We start from the raw sequence: 18,642 nt of genomic DNA on the forward strand, positions 1-18,642 counted from the left end.
TTTGTATTTATGGAAATATTTGAGTGTGAGTCTATGAGAGGACTTTCTGTGCAAGGAATTGAGATATTACAGAATTGCAGTCTGTGATTTCCCTTATCGTTGTATTTGGAATTGCTTCTTTCTAATTGAAAGCCTAGCTATATCTACATTGCAGACATGAAATGCAGTTGCATGGCCAAAGAAGATTTTTATATAGCTAACTTGACCAGCAATAACAGTGAGCTACAGCGATGTGTTTTTCAGTCCAGTGCAATGACTGCATTAAAGCCTGCTCATACTTTCTCCCTATTCACACTTTCTGATCACCCCACTTAGTTAACTGGAAGAGCTGTTAGCAAACAGAAATAGTTTACATGACCAAAATGTAATAATGTGTCTAGTTTCTGTTCCTATGTTTATTATCTTATCAGCATCTTGGTGGTTTATATTTTAAAGAGGTAGTCATATTTGAAATGTTTTATATAATTCTTTGATAGATGAGATTACTAGATGACTGTTTTTTGTAGATCTGAAAATACCATTAGCTGGAGTAGAGGAGACAGACCCCATTAAAATCAAATAGATGCTTTCCTTAAGATTTCCTTAATATCAGGTAGAAGGTTTCCTTAGGATCTGTAGGAACCCAATTCCCTCATCTTTCTTAACTTTAAAAATATGTATCTTCTGAAACTTGTGTCAGTGGAGAACAGACTGATGAGAAAGGGACAAAAAACCCCCCCAAACCATTACTAGTATATTTAATTTTCCTGAAGCAGTAGAAATGTGTGAGGCTATAAAGATTCAGGTAGTTTTGTCTCCCTTACAATCCAAATTCCTACAAAGCTGGAAGAAGGGGTCTTGATTATCTTAAATGGGCTTTGGACCAAATCAATGGGAGTTGGTGCAGGGCAATGTTTTAGCGCATATGGAAAAACTCTTAAAATTTAGTTAGTGCCATTGAAATCAATGATACTATGCATTATCCATGTGCTTGAGTGTTTTGTTGGGCAAGATTGGTTTCTTCAATGCTTTCTCTACAGTCTAGCTGGACTGTAGCTTTCCAACATCTTTATTTCCCTTTGGGTGCATTTTGGGAGCTTCAGACTGCTCTAAATCAAACATTCCTGCATCAGAGTTGGAGCATCCATCAGGTCAGGGGAAAGGTTAAAGAAGCCAACAGTAAGTTGTGCCCTTCTTTTCTTCCCATTGCTTGCGGAGTGTAGCAGAAGCTCATTCTTTGGTTTGACGAATATTTGATAAGCATGTTATGAATAGTTTAGGTTAGATACCTTGCAGAGGATGGACTAGACAAAGTCCTTCCAGCCATATTTTCTATCATTTCCATGACTGACTCACAACTGATTCAGAGCCTTGGCTCCCTTTTGCTTTGTCATTTGTTCTGTGGTTTATTACCCAGTGTACAGTCAACCTGATGCAATGATTCCAGGCCCCAGTCCAATTACATGTGCTAACGTATTCTCGGATGAAATCTCAGGGAAGCTTTATGTTGAAAGATTTCTGGGTGTTCTCCCTGGGGTTGCAAAACATATTTTGTTATATTTTGTTTCTCTTTATTTTTTCATAGTAGGAAAATTAGGGCTTTCTTCCTGCTCAAATCTTATTATATCTTGGGACGCTTTCCATTCTCAAGCCTCAGGCTCTGCTGTAAATTTAAAATAGTAAAGGGATTATAGGATAGCTTACATTAACATTACTTTTTATACTTAGGAGCTAGTAATAGATTTCTAAGAATTTATTTAACTCTGTCTTATTCTGTTTTGAGTTGATAGAACTCTTATTGTCCTTATTGTTTCTAGTATAGACTTGATTACTGTGATCAGAGCCATATATGGCTTAAACCTATACAGAAAGTGATGGTCTCTGCCCTGGAAAACTAGCAGTCTTTTCCAAAGAAGGTGGGGATGGAAAAGAAACAAAACCACAGACCTTGGTTTACCCAAGGCCTGTAGGACATAAGTCTCCTCTTTTTTACTCAATTAGATGCTGCTGTGGTGTCAGCTAGTGATTAGTGGATAGAGCTGAGAGGTACTAAGTCAGACAAACTAGACAAAAATAACACCTGCTAGAAGAGGTTGCAGTTGGTTTCATCTACTGGAGCAGTATTCAGCATTTCTATTTCTAAGACAGGGTTTAGGAACAGGCAGAACAGGTGATTGCTTATTTTGTCCCAATGGAGGAGAAAAGTACCAGTTTCCCTAACACCACACACAGCCTCCATAACCTTTCCCTGCTTTCTAGTTGCATAGCCTAGCACTGCTGCTGTCTGCACTGAGGCCACTGGTGGAGGAGTTGGCATGTCATCCTTGATTCCTCTCAGAGTTTGGCAATAGTTTGGCATAAGCCTTTTTTTTTGTGTGTGTGCAGTAGTAGCTGTTAAGCATGATTTGTGATGTCTGCCTACTGAAAGCAGGCCCATGTGGTGAAGGCTCTTCCTGGGTCAGGTTGCAATTCCCTGTGGGCTGCTCGTAGTAGCTGCTCTACAGGAGCAATTGTGTACAATGTATAGTAGCCTGAACCCTGCTGCATGAGGCTGCTGGGCTGGAATATCTAATGGATGAGCTTCTCCAGCCAGCTAAGATCACTGTTCAGGTCAGCAAGAAAATGGGGGCAATCCTCTGCCACCTGCAGCTCGACATCTGGAAAGCAATGAAGCTGAATGAGTTACAGGAGAAAGGTGGTAGCTTGCTCATTGGGTGCAATGCTAAAAAAAACTTGTTTAAGAGAAGAGAGGGTTTCAGCTTCCAAAGGTGAATTAACAAGCCACTTTCTTCAGCCTAGTTAGTATCCTCAACCTAATTCCCTACCACTGCTTCTCTTTGGCAGTGCAAACCTCTTCTCCTCAGTCTGTCATATAGGAGGAGCCTCAGGTTCAGGAGGCCAGGCAGAAGGTGTTGTGGGGCAAAAGTAGCTGCTCCAGCAGAAAGAATGGCTTCCTGGGATAGAGATGTGTCTGCTGGGGAGGGCCAAAAGCAATGACGAGGGTGCCATGGCCATAAGGACTGAACAGCAGGAAAGCAACATCCTCATCCCTGGAGCCCTCCTCAGAACCATTCTGCCTAGTCCCAGCCTCCTTCTCTCCAACTCCCCCTGGCTACGCTTTGTTACCTTTCCCCTTTGTAGTAATTCCTCATGCTCTTTGTAATCTGCTTCCTTCTCAAAATTTGCTCTGCTACTGCAACCACATTTTGCTGTTCACAAGTGCAAGGGCAAAACAAGTTATTCAATTTTGCCTACGCTTCTGTGTCTGTTATTGCATCAGAAGGCCCTGATCTTTCCTAGGATATGCTTACAAACTCAGCATAAGTAATAAAAAATAATAATTGCAGTTGCTTTGCGATCTTGAATGAATCACCTTGACTAGAAGTCAGGGAGGTTACTTGTTTCATCAGAATAGATTGCAGTCAGTCTCACTGAGTGGATTTTAATGTTTTGAGGATCTCTGCTGAAACTCGCCATTATAGTTAGGTAACTTGTAAGCTATTTTACAGCTGAGGCTGCCAATTCTGTTTTTACTCAAGTAAATGATAGAAACGCTTGGCCCAGCACAGTGTTTAGAAAAGTTTGGGTATGTCAAATGAATTACACCTGTTACAGCTGCTCAACCTACTGCTTATGGTCTAGTAGTTTCAGTGCAGTGAAAATAACTGCAGCCAAGGATCATTTGAGAAGGCATTGGCAAAACTTGATGGAAAGAGTAGGACAAAATATGCACTTGCCATCTGCACCTACCCGAGACAGCTCTCTAGGGTAAGAAAGGTAGGAATGTAGTAATGAGAGTAACAGCTCTGGCCAGAGGCTGCTGTCAGCTCCAAATCCACTTAAGGCTATTGCAGAGGCTGGGTAGAATAAGCATTAAACTGACATCTTGGCTAGGGGCACCAGAATGTCTTGCTACAGCTTTAGTTAAAATTGACACTGACCAGCATGTCACTTTTAATTTGACTTAGCTCATAACTGACAAGATCTATTTTGATCAAATGATAAATTTTAGTTTCAGGAGATCACAATATATCTTCTTTACTTGGGTTGGGTAGAGCTTCGCTCTGGAAGAAGTAGTGTTGGAATCAGCAGGCACTTTTCAGATGAGGGGCTATTCAAAAAAGTGTGTCTGGTCGAGACAGTGGCTGTTTGTAGGTGTAGTGTTGCTATATAAGCCCTGAAAATCAACAGTATCCAGCTGGCTTCCCCACCACTCCCTTTTGCCTACCATAGGCAGGGCAATCTGGTTCTTCCTATTTGTTACTGGAGTGCCCCAGGCTGGGACCTAGGCAGATATATCTTGTATGTACTGTACTGCTGCGATATGGACAGTTTGCAGGGCTGGAACTATGTCTTTGTCATTTTACTTTAGGCAACAGGGGTCAAATAGCTGCACTCAATAGACTGTGTGCCACTTCTATGTCTTTCTTTATCTCCCTTATCCTTTTGTTCCTGCATTTACCAGTTTTCCTTCCAGTTTAATGGTTTTATTAGGCAGCAGCATCAGAAGGTTCTTGAGACCATGTTGATAAACAAAGCAAGCAAAACACAAACCTGGTTGAAAATTGCCCTTGGTATTGGCAGTACAAACAGCGGAGATCTGGATGCGTGTTAATGCCAATCCCTAATGCATCCTTAATATGCTGCTTCCAGGGCTGGGGGAATGTTGACAAAGGAAAGAAATAAATTGCTGTTTATAAAGGTCATAGGTGATACCATGGTAGCACTGAGATAATTTTTTAATGAGCGATATTAAAGTAATAGGCATTGATACTTAATCAGTATTCCTGGTATTAGTCACCTGGCCTTGCTCTGCTCTCTTTGTGTGGGTTTTTCTGAGCGTTTGGTTTCCCTCCTGCTGGTGCTGCTGTTCAGCACCACAAAAATGCTGGGACAGGACTTTGGGGCAAGTTAAGCCAAAAGGGTCTGTGGGTCAAGTGAGATCTTGTGTAGGGGGTCTTAGTACTCAGGGACCTAGAAGAAGTTGAGGGTGCTGGCAATACTTTGTGCTGCAGACCACACTGTGGGAGAGAGCACTCCAAGGATGGGTTCTCCGACGCTCCCCCCTACATTCCTCTCCATGGAAAAAAAAAGATTGAATGTTTTGCAGTGCTTGATTGTGTCTTGATGTAATTAGCACTGGGATTCTGAAAGATTCGGGTGACTTTGCACACTGTTAACTTGCACTACTCGCTGCTTGGTGAAAAGAGGGAGAAAAATACAATGGAATGAATAAGGGGGAAGAGCCTTAAGAAAGGATCTTAAGAAAATAATGGCAAAGAAAAATCTTAAATGCATCTCCTGATAGCTTAACAGGATTATAAGGATCAGGAAAATTGCCTTTTTGCCTCTTTAATGATTGTTGCCCTACTGGTCTGTGCAGTTTAGCCTATATTTGAGGTCTTCTGCAGGGTGTTCCTACTGTTGTTTGAAGGAAGTGTTATGGGTCAAGTGTTGTACCTGATATTGTTGAGTCAGGTGTTTGCAAAATGCCTGAATGAAAGCTGGTTTCCCTAAATGCTGAAGGGGGTGAGAAACAGCAGGTGGGCTCCTTGTTCAGAGTGCGCAGCTCCAGGAAGCTCTGTGGTCCAGAAGCTGTTTGCTTCTTTTCTGAATAGGCATCATAGCTACCTACCTCTCTAGGCTTTCTGCCTTCAGGTGACTCAACCTGAAATCCAGTTTAGTGATTTCTGTTTGTGACTGCAGAAAGTCCCCAATCCTTGTAAGCAGTATGGGCTACTGCTCTGAGCCATAGTCACTGCTGTGTGACCACCCATCACACAGGAGTACCCATTTTATTGAACTTGCAGGAGTGAGCGCTTGGCCCACCTCTTATCTCTAATGAGCCAGCATAGGAGTGACTCTGGATCTGGGACCCTGTTTGTATTAACCATTAGAGCATAACAGTGTGCTTGTACTTGATCAGCATAGTTTTATTAAATTATCACTCACGTGGCTCTGTCCAAGGCTTTCTAGAACCCCAGGTCTCCAAATCTGGAGAAGTATCTTTGGTGGCAAAAATGAGTCAAAGAAAGCCCAAATGCTCCCAAGAGAGCGTGTTTCTTCACTTGTGGCTGCAGCTCGTGCTCCCTCTACATGTGCTTGTGGGCCTGTGAGAAGAGCCAGATTAAAATCCTTCCCCCTCCTTAAAGTAAAAGCTATTTGTTAACCCTAATGAGCTTAGCAAACTGTTTTACAGTGCTGCCTTTCAACTAGTTGTGCTACCACAACTGAGGAAGTGGCAAACTGAGGCATAAAAGCAGAAATCAGCACATTGATGGGAGTTCTAAGGGATGAGACTCCATATGATAATTCTGGTCCCCAGGCCAGTTTATTGTAAAGATAATTACCTTAATGAAAATGACCTGAGATGAGACAGAAGCCTTGACTTCAGGGAGAGCTGTTAATACCACTGGCAGTAGGAGTTCTTCAGAAGCTGTGATTCTGTCCAGAGATAAAGCCAAGGATGTAACTGTGTTCTACATCCTCACTTAAGCCCCATTGACATCCTGCTCCTGCATAAGTGTTTTCCTGATCTGAGTCTTGCATTGTGGATAATTGCAAACACTCCTTTGTGGTTTTTATTTTGATCCACGCTCTTCTGTGATATCTTTTTTCCCAAAGCGCATGATAAGAGGTTGTCAGGTAAAATTCATTTTTATTTTCAGGACATCATTAAGTAGTGCTTTTCTCATTGGAGCATTCACTGTCAGCAGGATAAAGGGTACTATAAAGAGTTAAGAAGAGTAATTGTTGTTTCGTCAGATTATGTATTAGTTCAACCAGGCTAATGCACTGTAATATCTAGACAAGCCCAATAATTGGAGATAGTTTGAAACAAGCTTTTAGCTATTCGTGTGCTCCAGCTCTAAGTTAATTTCACATCTAAGCCATTAAGCAAAAAAAAAAAAAAACAACAAACCAAAACCCAGTCCAACCAATCAATAAAAATAGGCCATTGTTCATTAAAGACATCTTGAAAATCAGGTTGTTTACAGAGACAGGGATGCGTGTGTTCTTTTTCAAAAGCTGGGACTAATTTTTTCTTATTTTGCAAAATGTGTGCTGAGTCTGAGAAGTCAAAGTCAGTGATATCTCTTGCAGAACCGCCTTTTTAGAGCACGTGCAAATCATTTGAACAATAGTCTGAACTACCTGCGTTCCAGTCTATTCTATACGTACCCAACGTAGATGAGTAAGATTTCACTTGGGGGTCTGTAATAGGGGTCAATGCTTTCTGAGTCATGTTAGGAAGGAAAATGGAGCTTTGAATACAATTCTTTGTTGAATTCTTCCTTGCCTCTGATCAGCACAGTTTAAATGCTCAGATGGTGTAGAAAGAGAATGGAGAGGGTGGGTCAAGACTCTGCCCACTTCATATCTGTCTCTAGTTGTTTAGCCCCTATCTGTGTATAAAAAGGGAGTGACGTGCCAGAGATCCTGCTTTCCTCCTTCCCCTGCTGTTCTTTAGGATGATTAAGAACAGCTACCATACAAGCTACTATAAAGAAAATAAACTCTGTCCCAGCCAAAACCAGTACAAAAAACTATACTTCGTTTCTCCAGCTAGTCATGGTTTGTAAGAGAAAGTCTCTACAGTTAATCATGCAGGGAAACACTTAGCTGTCTTTGCTAATGGGATCTTTCTAGGAACATATGAACGTGAATGAACAAGCTAGTGTGACCCAAGTAATCTGCTGACTGCTGTCTCTGATCTTTCACATTGGTTTTACGCATTAAAGGAAAATCAGCGTAACATATCTACTTAGTTGTGAGGGGGATTAATTTCTGATGATCAGCTTACATTCTGAGGTACAGCAGTTGGGTGTTTCTGGAACTTGTATAGATGTGTTAATCTAGATGTTCAAGAAATTTTCATCTGCTAATTTTCTGGTTTTACACCTTCTACTGCTTCCTTCACTTAACAGTGCTTCAAAATATGCGAACTACTTCTGGTATAAGCAGCATTGTGTATATGTGTGCATACACAGTATGAACACTTTGCCAGCTACTTAGAGGTTAGCTGCCTCTAACTATTCTGTCATTAAATGTCCCCGCAGATAAAATATTGCATTTGTCCATGTTCACTGATGCAGAATCATTTTTAAATCAGTCTGACTTAGTTATTTTTATACACTTCATTTTTGTCTTCGTGTTCCTTCAGGCTTCAGACTTGATTATCACCCCAGCTACGACTTTCAAGGAAAAACCAGACCCCAGTGGTTTGGTATTTGGAACTGTGTTCACTGATAATATGCTGACAATTGAATGGTCCTTAGCTTCAGGATGGGAGAAACCTTGTATTAAGCCGCTTGAGAACCTTTCGTTGCATCCAGCCTCCTCGTCTCTGCATTATGCTATAGAAGTGAGTACTGAGTCGATTTGGAAACTGCTATTTTGTTTCATTAGCTCTTGAAGCCATAGTTTTGTAATACAAGGACTATTACTGTCTTAAGTTTATTAGTACTGAGTTACATTTTGTTTTGTTAACTGATGTCCTTCCAGATTAATTCAATTTATTTACAACAGGGTTATGTTTATGTTAGTATAACTCAGAAGCAACTCTGGCCTGTGGATTCCAGCTCACTTAACTTTCTAGCCCAGTGAAGGTGAGCCCTTTCTTGAGTGGTGACAAATTCATTTGAGAAAGCATTCTAGTTCACTGACAGTGGATTGGTCCAATTACTGTCTCTGATGTGACTTAATGAAGCACTGGATAAGACTGGGTGAGATTCCAAAAGTAGCTTTAATTTGAGGGCTGAACATGCACTTTGTGAAAGTTATTTTAAGCTGTTTTAAAGGTTCATAGCTTGGATTGCAGGACAGACTAGACAGATGCTTGTTTGCAACTCCGATCAAGTCTGGAGAGCTCTGAACTAGTTCTGATGCATTCAGCATATACAAGTGTATTTAAGCAGAGAATATACAGCAAGGAACTTTGGAAGGTTTAATGTTAAGTCGGAAACCAGCGTGGTTAATAGTTTCCGTGCTTAGCTGCTTACTGTCTAAAGCTGCCTTTTGTGTTTCCAGAGCAGCTTTGGCTATGCTCACATCTGTGTGAGAGCCTCAGTAGGGCACGTATGCTGAAATGGAAGCCTGCTTCTCCTCCCACTTCTGGGTAGGTGGGAGTGTCTCCACTGAAGTTAGTGGAGTTGCTTGTGCTTCTTTATTATTTCTTTTCTTTTCCTTTTTCTTTTTTTTTTTTTTTTTAAAACCACTGGTATAAGGGAAGGATCAAGCTTTTCCCTGCTTGTTGTCCCTGAGCTCCTGCCTTCACCATTTTTTGTTGTTGCTGTTTTTTCCCCATCTTAGTCACCAAGCCTCCAGAGGTCCTGTGTAAATTACAACAGGCCCCTGTGACTAAGGCTGCAGCTCTTGATCTGCCCAAGGAGTAAGAAACCACGCTGGAGTCCCAAATCTATATTTCACTCAGTAGCGTATTGCTTTAATGCTCGGCCTCTGGCCCAGTCTGAAATCATTGCTGATATGAATATGCTCTTATTTTTTTCCCATTTTTTTTATTCTTTTACCCTTATTGCATCACGTTTCCTCTAGCCAAGAGGACAGACAGAGGAGAATCTGGTGCCAATGCTGTGGCTCAATGAATACACAGTGGGTATATTAAAAATGATGAATTTGGCATTCCCTCCCCTTTCTCCTTGCCCTCCATGATGCAGTGTGATAGTCTGGATCTGCTGAACTCCAGATCCAGCTCCTGTGATGTACAGATGTCAGATAATATTGTTTGCACACCACTGTAGCAACCAACTATCAAGCAACCACAACAGTTGCTTTTATTCAAGTTGAGCATTTCTGGAACACATCACTGTCTCCCTTTTTAATGAGTGAAAGGTTTTACTGAGCTCTGGAAGGTTAAAAGTATTTCTTTTTGGAGAAAAAGATTTAACAGCTTGAGAAGGCTTTGTGTTTCAGTAATGATGTGATTCTTACTTCTCTCAAACCATTGACCAAATCTTAGTAGTAACATTCCTTCCTCTTCCCTCTCATTAAAAGTTCTGTGAATGTGTTTGGGAGAAGGGTGGGGGGAAACAACTGTTCTGTGATAAGAAAGTAGCATTACGGGAATGTGGTATTAGTTAGTAACTGGCCTGATAAAAATCATATCAAAGTATCAACCATGTCACTATGCCTATCACACCTTTATTAAAGATACAATTTTTTTTCTTGTAGCTACAATGTCTATCCTAGGAACAGTTTACTTTCCAAAACTACATACAAAGCTTTTAATAAGGTTGGCATTGCCATAGGAATAAGATAAATTTTGAAGGCAAAAAGTTCTGGGTTCTAATTCTGGTTCTGCTACATAGTTGGCATGTAGCCTAAGGAAAATTGCTGGGATTCCTGCAACACTGTTACAACCCAATTAAAATTTGTCATGTGGAAGGACCTAGCTCTGTCATGGGATTGCACAAAAGCTTTCTAAACATTGCATTCCACTGATCCTTATGGGAAAATGTTATAGAAATTAATAATAATGAAAGCTTGAATATTCTACTGAAATGACTTATATGCAAACACTTTTTTCCAAATAAAAAAACCTACATATGTAGACTTCCAACCACATAGAATGTATTTCCGGCCATTTTTTGTGGAACAGGCAGGAGGAGAAGTCTGAGGAAACTGACAGCAGTGATGCAGTTAAATTCATAGAACGTATACTGAAATTTAATGTACAAAGAAGTGCTTTAGAAAATAAATTCTAAATATCTAAACTCTTGTCTGTAAGCATAAGCGATCCTTTAATACTTAATCTAAATAATACCTGTATATATGTATATATTAATGTGAGTTTATATAATACATGTGTTTTCTGTCTATAACTATAACTGGAAATTATCAATCTGTAACTGAAAATAACTATAGATATTTTGTGGACATATGTTTTTTGCTGTGGTTAGGAGATGTTGCAGAGCATTCTGCTGGGAGGGCACTGGTGGGATAAGGGTTTCTGGTAAATTGATTGTCAACACCAGTCGTCCGGATTCTCCAGTTTGATGGGATAATTATGACTAATTTAAGTTTCCTGTAAAGTATAGATAAAACATTTTCATGCATCCTTCCTCCAGTGTAAGGCTGATGCATCTGTCTCATGCTAGCTAAACCCCCTTCCACAGCATAGGGGCATATGAGGGAAATAAGTGACCAAGAATTTGCTACAACTACAGCAAGAACTGCAACAGAGTTCCCTTAATTATCTTATTCTATGCTTCCTACCAAAATGCATTTTGGACAGAGCCCTAAAAATGACTAACATACATAGTTAAATTCTATAGATTTTTTCCATAAGGGAGAATACTATTTTGCCTCAGTCTTAGGTATCAGTCAGGATGTGAGGGAATAGTTAATTTAAACACATGCTACAAATTTTAATTGCTGTAACCAAATTATGGAAAAAAATGGTTATCATTGAGTCCCCTGGCAGAGAAAGATATATCTGAAGCATAGGCAGGTCATCTTTGTAATATAAACTTGATAATACTACCTCACAGGAGTGTGTTGCAAGGATTAACTAGTTAGCATTTATGCTTTGAGTACTGTGACCAGGAAAGTGAAAGTTCTTTTTTTTCCAAAGGTGTTCTTTGTGTTGTGCTTTTGCACAGATCATCATGGGATAACATGTCTCAATTATTATTTGATTTCTTTTCCCTCCTTTTTGGCTTGGTAGTTGTTTGAAGGAATGAAGGCTTACAGAGGAGTGGATGGCAAAATCCGCCTGTTCCGGCCAACCCTCAACATGGACAGGATGGCGCGATCAGCAAGACGAGCAACTCTGCCAGTATGTAGCCAAGGCATCTTATTCTCCTTAAGTCAGAGCGTATTTTCATTTTCAGAGTGCAAATCTCTGAAACTTTACAGTAGCGTAACATTTATCAAACACTCTAACCCTTGAATAGTTCAGTTAAACTTAAAGAGATCTTATTCAGTGAACTGTTTGAAATGCATTTTTCTTTTAAATTACAACAGTGTTTTGCTTTCTTTGTTGCCTCCCTACTGCATCAGGTGTACACAGTCTGTTTCTGAGGGATGAACACTGTTCTGCAGCTATTTGCATGCAGACAGCTGATGAAATTGTTCTGGCGCTAATGTTCTTCTTTTTCTTCTTTCACTTCAGTTAAGTACTTTAGCCTCTGAGTGACTTCATTTTTGGTCATGCTAGCAACCTAACACTGCTTTTAGCAGTTGTATATTGGCCACTGAATTTCCTCCCATGCTTATTAGATTTATTACTGTAAGAACTTTGCAACTTTGTAAAACTGGGAGACTTGGTAGGCCCCTTGGAGTTACAACCCAAAGCACTCTTTTGCAGAACAGGTGGTACCATAGGTTGCAGCATGCCACAGTGATGGTGTTCGCTGCACAGGGAATTCTCTCCATGTGCTTTGAAGGCAAGAAGGGTCAATGGCTCATTTTACTATCTCAGGAGAATACTTTGTAGCAGAAGGAGGACATTCAGGATACTGTATAAAAAGGCACAGTGGCAAAGACCATGGGATCTTAAATTCTCTAAGAAATGCACTCAAGGAAGATGATGTAGTCCTATGAACCTCTATGGGCTGTCACTGTTACATATCCTGATGAATTGTTCCCCTTAGCATATGGATCTATAAAGACCACAGAGTGCTCGGGCTATATTTCTCCATTTGCTTTTCTCCCTTTGCTTTTCCTTCCAGTGTTTTGACCAGAATGAGCTGTTAGAGTGCATCCGGAAGCTTGTGGAAGTGGAAAAGGAGTGGGTCCCATACTCAACTGCCGCCAGCCTGTATATCCGTCCTACCTTAATTGGAACTGAGGTATGAAACATTTTTTTCCTCTCTTAACTTTTGTGTATTTAAGCACGAGGCAAAAGCCTCCATCCATAAAGGGAAATATGCAGCAGTCACTAGACAACAGTGTTACAGTTAAGGGCTTATGTTTTTACTTTTGAGTTAGTCACCGATAGCTCTACTTCACAAATTTATGTTGACCACACCACCACCTAGTGGACACATTGATTCAGGTCGCAGAAAATAAACTTCGATTAACTATTCTGAGTGGTAACGACAAAATTTACATTAACTTTGGTTTTTTACTAAAAGAATAGTTATTTGTGACGGTAATGTATGCCTTTAAAATATTAATAATCCGGAGAAAATGTAAGGGAACAGAAATTTGCTGTGTAGATTTTGTGATTTCATCTCATACCTCCATCCTGACCTTAGTGAGGAGATTTCAGAAGATTCTACCCAATAAATTAAGATGGCTCTTCTGAGAGATACTTTTAACAGAACTGAGAAAAAGTTCTTGTGTCAATTTATTCTTGAACCCAGATAAACCTGACCTTATAAGAGGCTCCTTAGCAACTAGGTATTAGTGTGTACTCTGAGTTTCATGTGGGTGTAAGCCAAGCCTATAGTATTTATAAAGGGAATTAGAAACAGGGAGTTTATTTTAATTAAAACTGTAAGGGTTTTTTTTTAGCAGTGGCAAGAGAGAAACCTATAATGGTAGAGCACAGGACAAGGAAGCTAAAGAATGTATGGTTCCCAACTAGGCAAGTTACTCTTCTGTGATATCCATGTCTGTAAGTAGTTACCATACATGAGCATTATACATTTCACATGTGTTCTAGGACTCCATTAATTTAATGCTTGTAAACTAGTTGCAGATTTTCAGATGGGACTGTAAAGTATTAATATTAAAAACTGACTTTTTTTTCCCTGTCTCTGTTTTTGGAAATTCTTTTGCTGTTGAGCTTTGTTTCAGGTTAGCCAATATATCTGGCCTTTCTGCAATGTCATGTATTGTTTCTGGGTTGCATTTCCTGCTAATCTTTTATGAATCAGCCCAATTATGAAACCCAGTCAGCATGATCTTTTGAATGATCATGTAAGAATCAGGAAAAATATTAAGATCTCAGTTAGTTAATCTTGTTAGAAGTTTTGCTGAAGGAGTAAGGTAGGCAGAAATCAAAAGAACCCTCTCAGCATCTGAGGAAGGCTTATTTGAATTTTCCAGTAGTTCCATTATTACACTATTATTTTCCCTCCCACCTCCCAATTTAGCTTCACGTGCTTTGTGCACAGTGTTTTGCTTAGGCCTTTGGTCCTAAAGATTTAAGTTCAATAACTTTTTTTCGATTGAGACCTAATCTTAGAAACCAAGGATGAGTTTGTTCTTTTTATGAGACTGGTTTCTCTGAGTGGAGAGAAAATAGTAACCCATTCAGTTGCGTAGAAGATCCCAAGAATCATGGCAACCAGCCGTATGTAGTCCTGCTTGAGCAGGGGGGATCGGACAAGGTGATCTCCAGAGGTGCCTTCCGACCTCAACCATTCTGTGATTCTGTGGTCAGTCCTGGGCTTTGCAAAGAATCATATAGTTAAGCAGAGTCTCCTACCACAGGATTCGGACTTTGACCAGTGCCAGACTTTTCACCTCCACCTTCAAGTATTGATGGTGATGACTTGAAGTGTGACAAGCCATCTCTCGGAGAGGGTGGTGGGGGGAAAGCGATACATTCCAGGTTATTTCCTGTGTTGTTGTGTGAACCATTTCCAGCAGACAAATCATTTTAGCTTGTCACACAGCCATTCACAGAGCCAGCGCTCAACTCTACCAATTCTAGCCAGTTCTAAGTGGCATTGGCTAATTCTCATCACTAATGCAGCTGACAGTGGTTCCTCCACTGTTGTTTGTCCTGGTTTCAGCTGAGATAGAGTTAATTTTCTTTATAGTGGCTGGTATGGGGCTATGTTTTGGATTTGTGCTGAAAACAGTGTTGATAATACAGAGATGTTTTAGTTGTTGCTGCACTAGTCAAGGACTTTTCAGCTTCCCATGCTCTGCCAGGTGTTTCAAAAGTTAATTGTGCAGCATCTGATGTTTGGAGTGAAGTATACCAGTAACTTTTGATTTGTTTACATTCCTTACTTTCAGCCTTCCCTTGGAGTGAAGAAGCCAACTAAAGCCCTACTGTATGTCATACTGAGCCCTGTGGGCCCTTACTTTGCAAGTGGAAGCTTTAATCCAATATCCTTATGGGCTGATCCAAAATATGTGAGAGCCTGGAAAGGAGGAACGGGGGACTGCAAACTGGGAGGGTAAGAAAACATAATTCTGCATCTTCTACGTAGCTCACAAAGGTTTTAGTGAAGTATCTAATCCAGCAGAAGTAGAGGTATTAAATGTACCAGTTAAACAAACAATGTAGTATAACAAAGATTTCAAAATTGTATTTTGCAAATATTATTTACACAATTCAGTTGCATATTTTTGTTTGGATATTACAGCCAAGTGGATTATTTGCAGAGGCAATTTTGCAGCATCTCAAGCTGAGGAACTGGACTTGGAAGGTGTCCATGTAATACTTTGGCTGTTCCCCTTGCAGAAGTTGACACTAAAGATATCAATTCTGTGATGCAGCATTCAGTATAGCAGCCTGCTGCCAACTGGGCAGTGAGCAGCATTGACTGCTGACCTCTTTCCTTGGCAGACTGTCCTGACAAGCCATCTGCAGTTAGCTAGGGGAGTGTGGGTGTTTAAAGGAAAGCATGAGACAATTATCTGCATTGACTTGACCATAGTCTGGCAGTTTTCTGCTGAACTAGGCCAAAGCACTAGTTAGGTAGAAACATAATTCTTAATGTCCAAGTATTTGACTTGGAGAGTGAAGCTGCTTAGGATTTGACTGGAGCAAGCAACTTGGATGTGGCTAAATAAATGACTTGATTATACATCATAGAATCATAGAATAGTTTGGGTTGGAAGGGACCTTTACAGGTCATCTAGTCCAACCTCCCTGAAATGAGCAGGGACATCTTCAGCTAGATCAGGTTGCTCAGAGCCCCATCCCACCCGACCTTGAATGTTTCCAGCGATGGGGCGTCTACCACCTCTCAGGGCAACCTATTCCAGTGCCTCACCACCCTCATCATAAAAAATGTCTTCCTTATATCTAGTCTGAATCTACCTTCTTTTAGTTTAAAACCATTACCCCTTGTTCTATCGCAACAGGGCCTGCTAAAAAGTTTGTCCCCATCTTTCTTATAAGCCTCCTTTAAGTATTGAAAGGCTGCAATAAGGTCTCCCTGCAGCCTTCCCTTCTCCAGGCTGAAGATCCCCAACTCTCTCAGCCTTTCTTCATAGGAGAGGTGTTCCATCCCTCTGATCATTTTTGTGGCCCTCCTCTGGACCCGCTCCAACAGGTCCATGTCTTTCCTGTGCTAAGGACTCCAGAGCTGGACACAGTACTCCAGGTGGGGTCTCACCAGAGTGGAGCAGAGAGGCAGAATCACGTCCCTCAACCTGCTGGCCATGCTTCTTTTGATGCAGCCCAGGATATGGTTGGTGTTCCAGGCTGCAAGCGTGCATTGTTGGCTTATGTCCAGCTTTTCGTCCACCAATACCCCCAAGTCCTTCTCCACAGGGCTGCTCATCCTTGGTCTTTGGTTTAAACGAAGCTTATTGTCTCTACCTGGGAGTTTGTTTTCTAGGCAGGAAGTTAGTAGTTGTCAAGTGCTACTCAACTGAGCTAGTAGAATAATCAAAGGGCAAGAAAACAGCTTTCCTTCATTCAGTCTGATGTTCTGAGACTTTTACTCTTTGTGAGTTTTTGCTTAGTTTTAGAAATATATTAATTGTTTCCTGTGCATCCTTCATACGTCAGCTGTGAAAAAAGGAATAGTCTGGAATCACTATTGACTTGATTTGTGCCCAGAGGTGAGAACGTAACTCCAGTGTGATCAGCACTTTGGAGCTGCTGACTTTGGGTCTTGATGGTTGTTGAACATCAGAAGCGAAAGGGCTTTTTCCCCCCCTCAAAGCAGCTACAGAGTAAACATGTATTATTCAGTCAGGTTCACTCTGTAGACAGCATTTTAGGAAAACAGTTGCTCCTCAAGGATATGGAATTCATCAAGGCCCATCTGCAGCTCCTGGAGCTACTAGTTCTGTGAATGTCTTCTGCTAGAAAAGACGTGACTCGCCTCTGGTGATTTTTGTGTTCCAAGAGGTTCATCTGGCTTATATGAGATGAGGTAGATGGTTTTGTTTTGCTTTTTTTAAAACCATGAGCTGGATGGGAATTGTTGCTCTCTCTCCAGGATGCCAACTGCTAAAGTTAAATGCTTTCCTAAGGTGTCTAATTGCAATGATTAGAATGTCCAGAAAATGGAACAAGAGGTATTTTTAAGACAATTTGGATGGATATGTTTGAGCTGTTGATACTGTTCAGCCCTTCAAAGTTTTTGGGTTGTGGATACAAATGATCTAGTAAAATACTAGTAGAGTACTTCCAATGAAAATATTCCAGGGACAAGCAGTGACTGTGCAGAGCACTTGCTCATAAGGTAGATGTGCACAAAACCTTGCACAGAAATGAGAAAATACCCAACCAGATACTTCTAACTCTTTGCTCTTTCTTTTTGTTTCTGGAAGGAATTATGGTTCTTCTATTTATGCCCAGCAAGAAGCCCTGGAGTTAGGCTGCCAGCAGGTTTTGTGGCTTTATGGAGAAGATCACCAAATAACTGAAGTTGGAACAATGAATCTGTTTCTCTACTGGATAAATGAAGATGGAGGTATAGTAACACAAAATAGAAAAACTTTAACAGAGTAGACAGTTGGGATTGTAATCCACAAAATGAGTATTGGAGTGCAGATCATAAACCTTTTAATGAAGATCAATTAACAAAGGAAATGTCTATTCTCTTCTGTAAACTGATAGGTGACTTAGTTACACCATTGTGAAAGAGGAGATTCTGGAGCAGCTGTGAGTATTGCCTACTGATAATATACTAAACTGTTGGGCAAGTCCACGTGCTCAGAAGGGTAGAGTCTAGCCATACACGAGGTCATACTGCAGGTTTGGTTTCAACTCCAGCAGCATGCTTGATCTTGAAGGAGGTGTTGGGTCAGAAACAATGCAGACATACTAAAGACACCTTATGGCTGTGTAACTCTTCAAACTCTCTGGTTTTGGGTATGAGTGGTTCCCATCATCACTTTCTGGCAAGTCAAATGTTCCTGAAGCATAGCCAAAAGTATTTCAGCATCCAGCTGATGAAGAACTCTGCTCTTTCTTTGAAGAATTGGAAGTTTTGTCCAGTGGAGGCAGAGAGAGAGAAACATGTCAGTCAGTGTTCCACATCACTAATGCTCAAATGATGCTTTCAAGATATACCATCATTCCTGAAGCCCTTTCTATCTCTTTGTACCCACAGTCATCTCTGAGCAATGTACATGCTGATTAGAAAACTATCTAGTTAATGAGCAGCCAACTATTTAGGCATCTCAAAAACACCCATTGGGCATGCAAGTATTCAGTGCTTGAGAAGTGAGAGCTGCAGCTGAGAACTGGTTCGGAAGACTACATGACTCTGAGTCCTTTAAAGGATTAAGCCAATGTATAGGCAAGTGAATAAAAGGATACCTCCTGACTTCCATGAGTGCTGGCCCTCCATGAAAATTGTTACTGAATTTTTGCATGGCAGCAGATGCAGGGTTTAGATTGATTTCATCATAGTGCCATGGGTACCCTTGGAAACGGACATTTTTCTGGCAGTGCTCAGCTGCAGTACAGAGGCAACATTCTGTGGGGACAGTGGTGTGCTTTGGATAGTATAGGGTAATGGGAATCCAGCTACCTGACTCCCATCTCCAGTT

General features: G+C 40.8%; 1 protein-coding gene across 1 annotated transcript in view; it reads left to right on the forward strand.

The window, feature by feature from the left end:
• Positions 1-18,642, forward strand: part of BCAT1 (branched chain amino acid transaminase 1) — a 65,693-nt gene that overhangs the window by 27,191 nt on the left and 19,860 nt on the right. The window contains exons 3-7 of the mRNA XM_075505967.1: positions 8,144-8,344; positions 11,666-11,776; positions 12,672-12,791; positions 14,917-15,080; positions 17,416-17,558. Coding sequence (XP_075362082.1) covers positions 8,144-8,344; positions 11,666-11,776; positions 12,672-12,791; positions 14,917-15,080; positions 17,416-17,558 — 739 coding nt within the window. The remainder of the gene's footprint in view (positions 1-8,143; positions 8,345-11,665; positions 11,777-12,671; positions 12,792-14,916; positions 15,081-17,415; positions 17,559-18,642) is intronic.

The sequence above is a fragment of the Mycteria americana genome, chromosome 1 (assembly GCF_035582795.1).
Source record: "Mycteria americana isolate JAX WOST 10 ecotype Jacksonville Zoo and Gardens chromosome 1, USCA_MyAme_1.0, whole genome shotgun sequence".
Taxonomy (NCBI): domain Eukaryota; kingdom Metazoa; phylum Chordata; class Aves; order Ciconiiformes; family Ciconiidae; genus Mycteria; species Mycteria americana.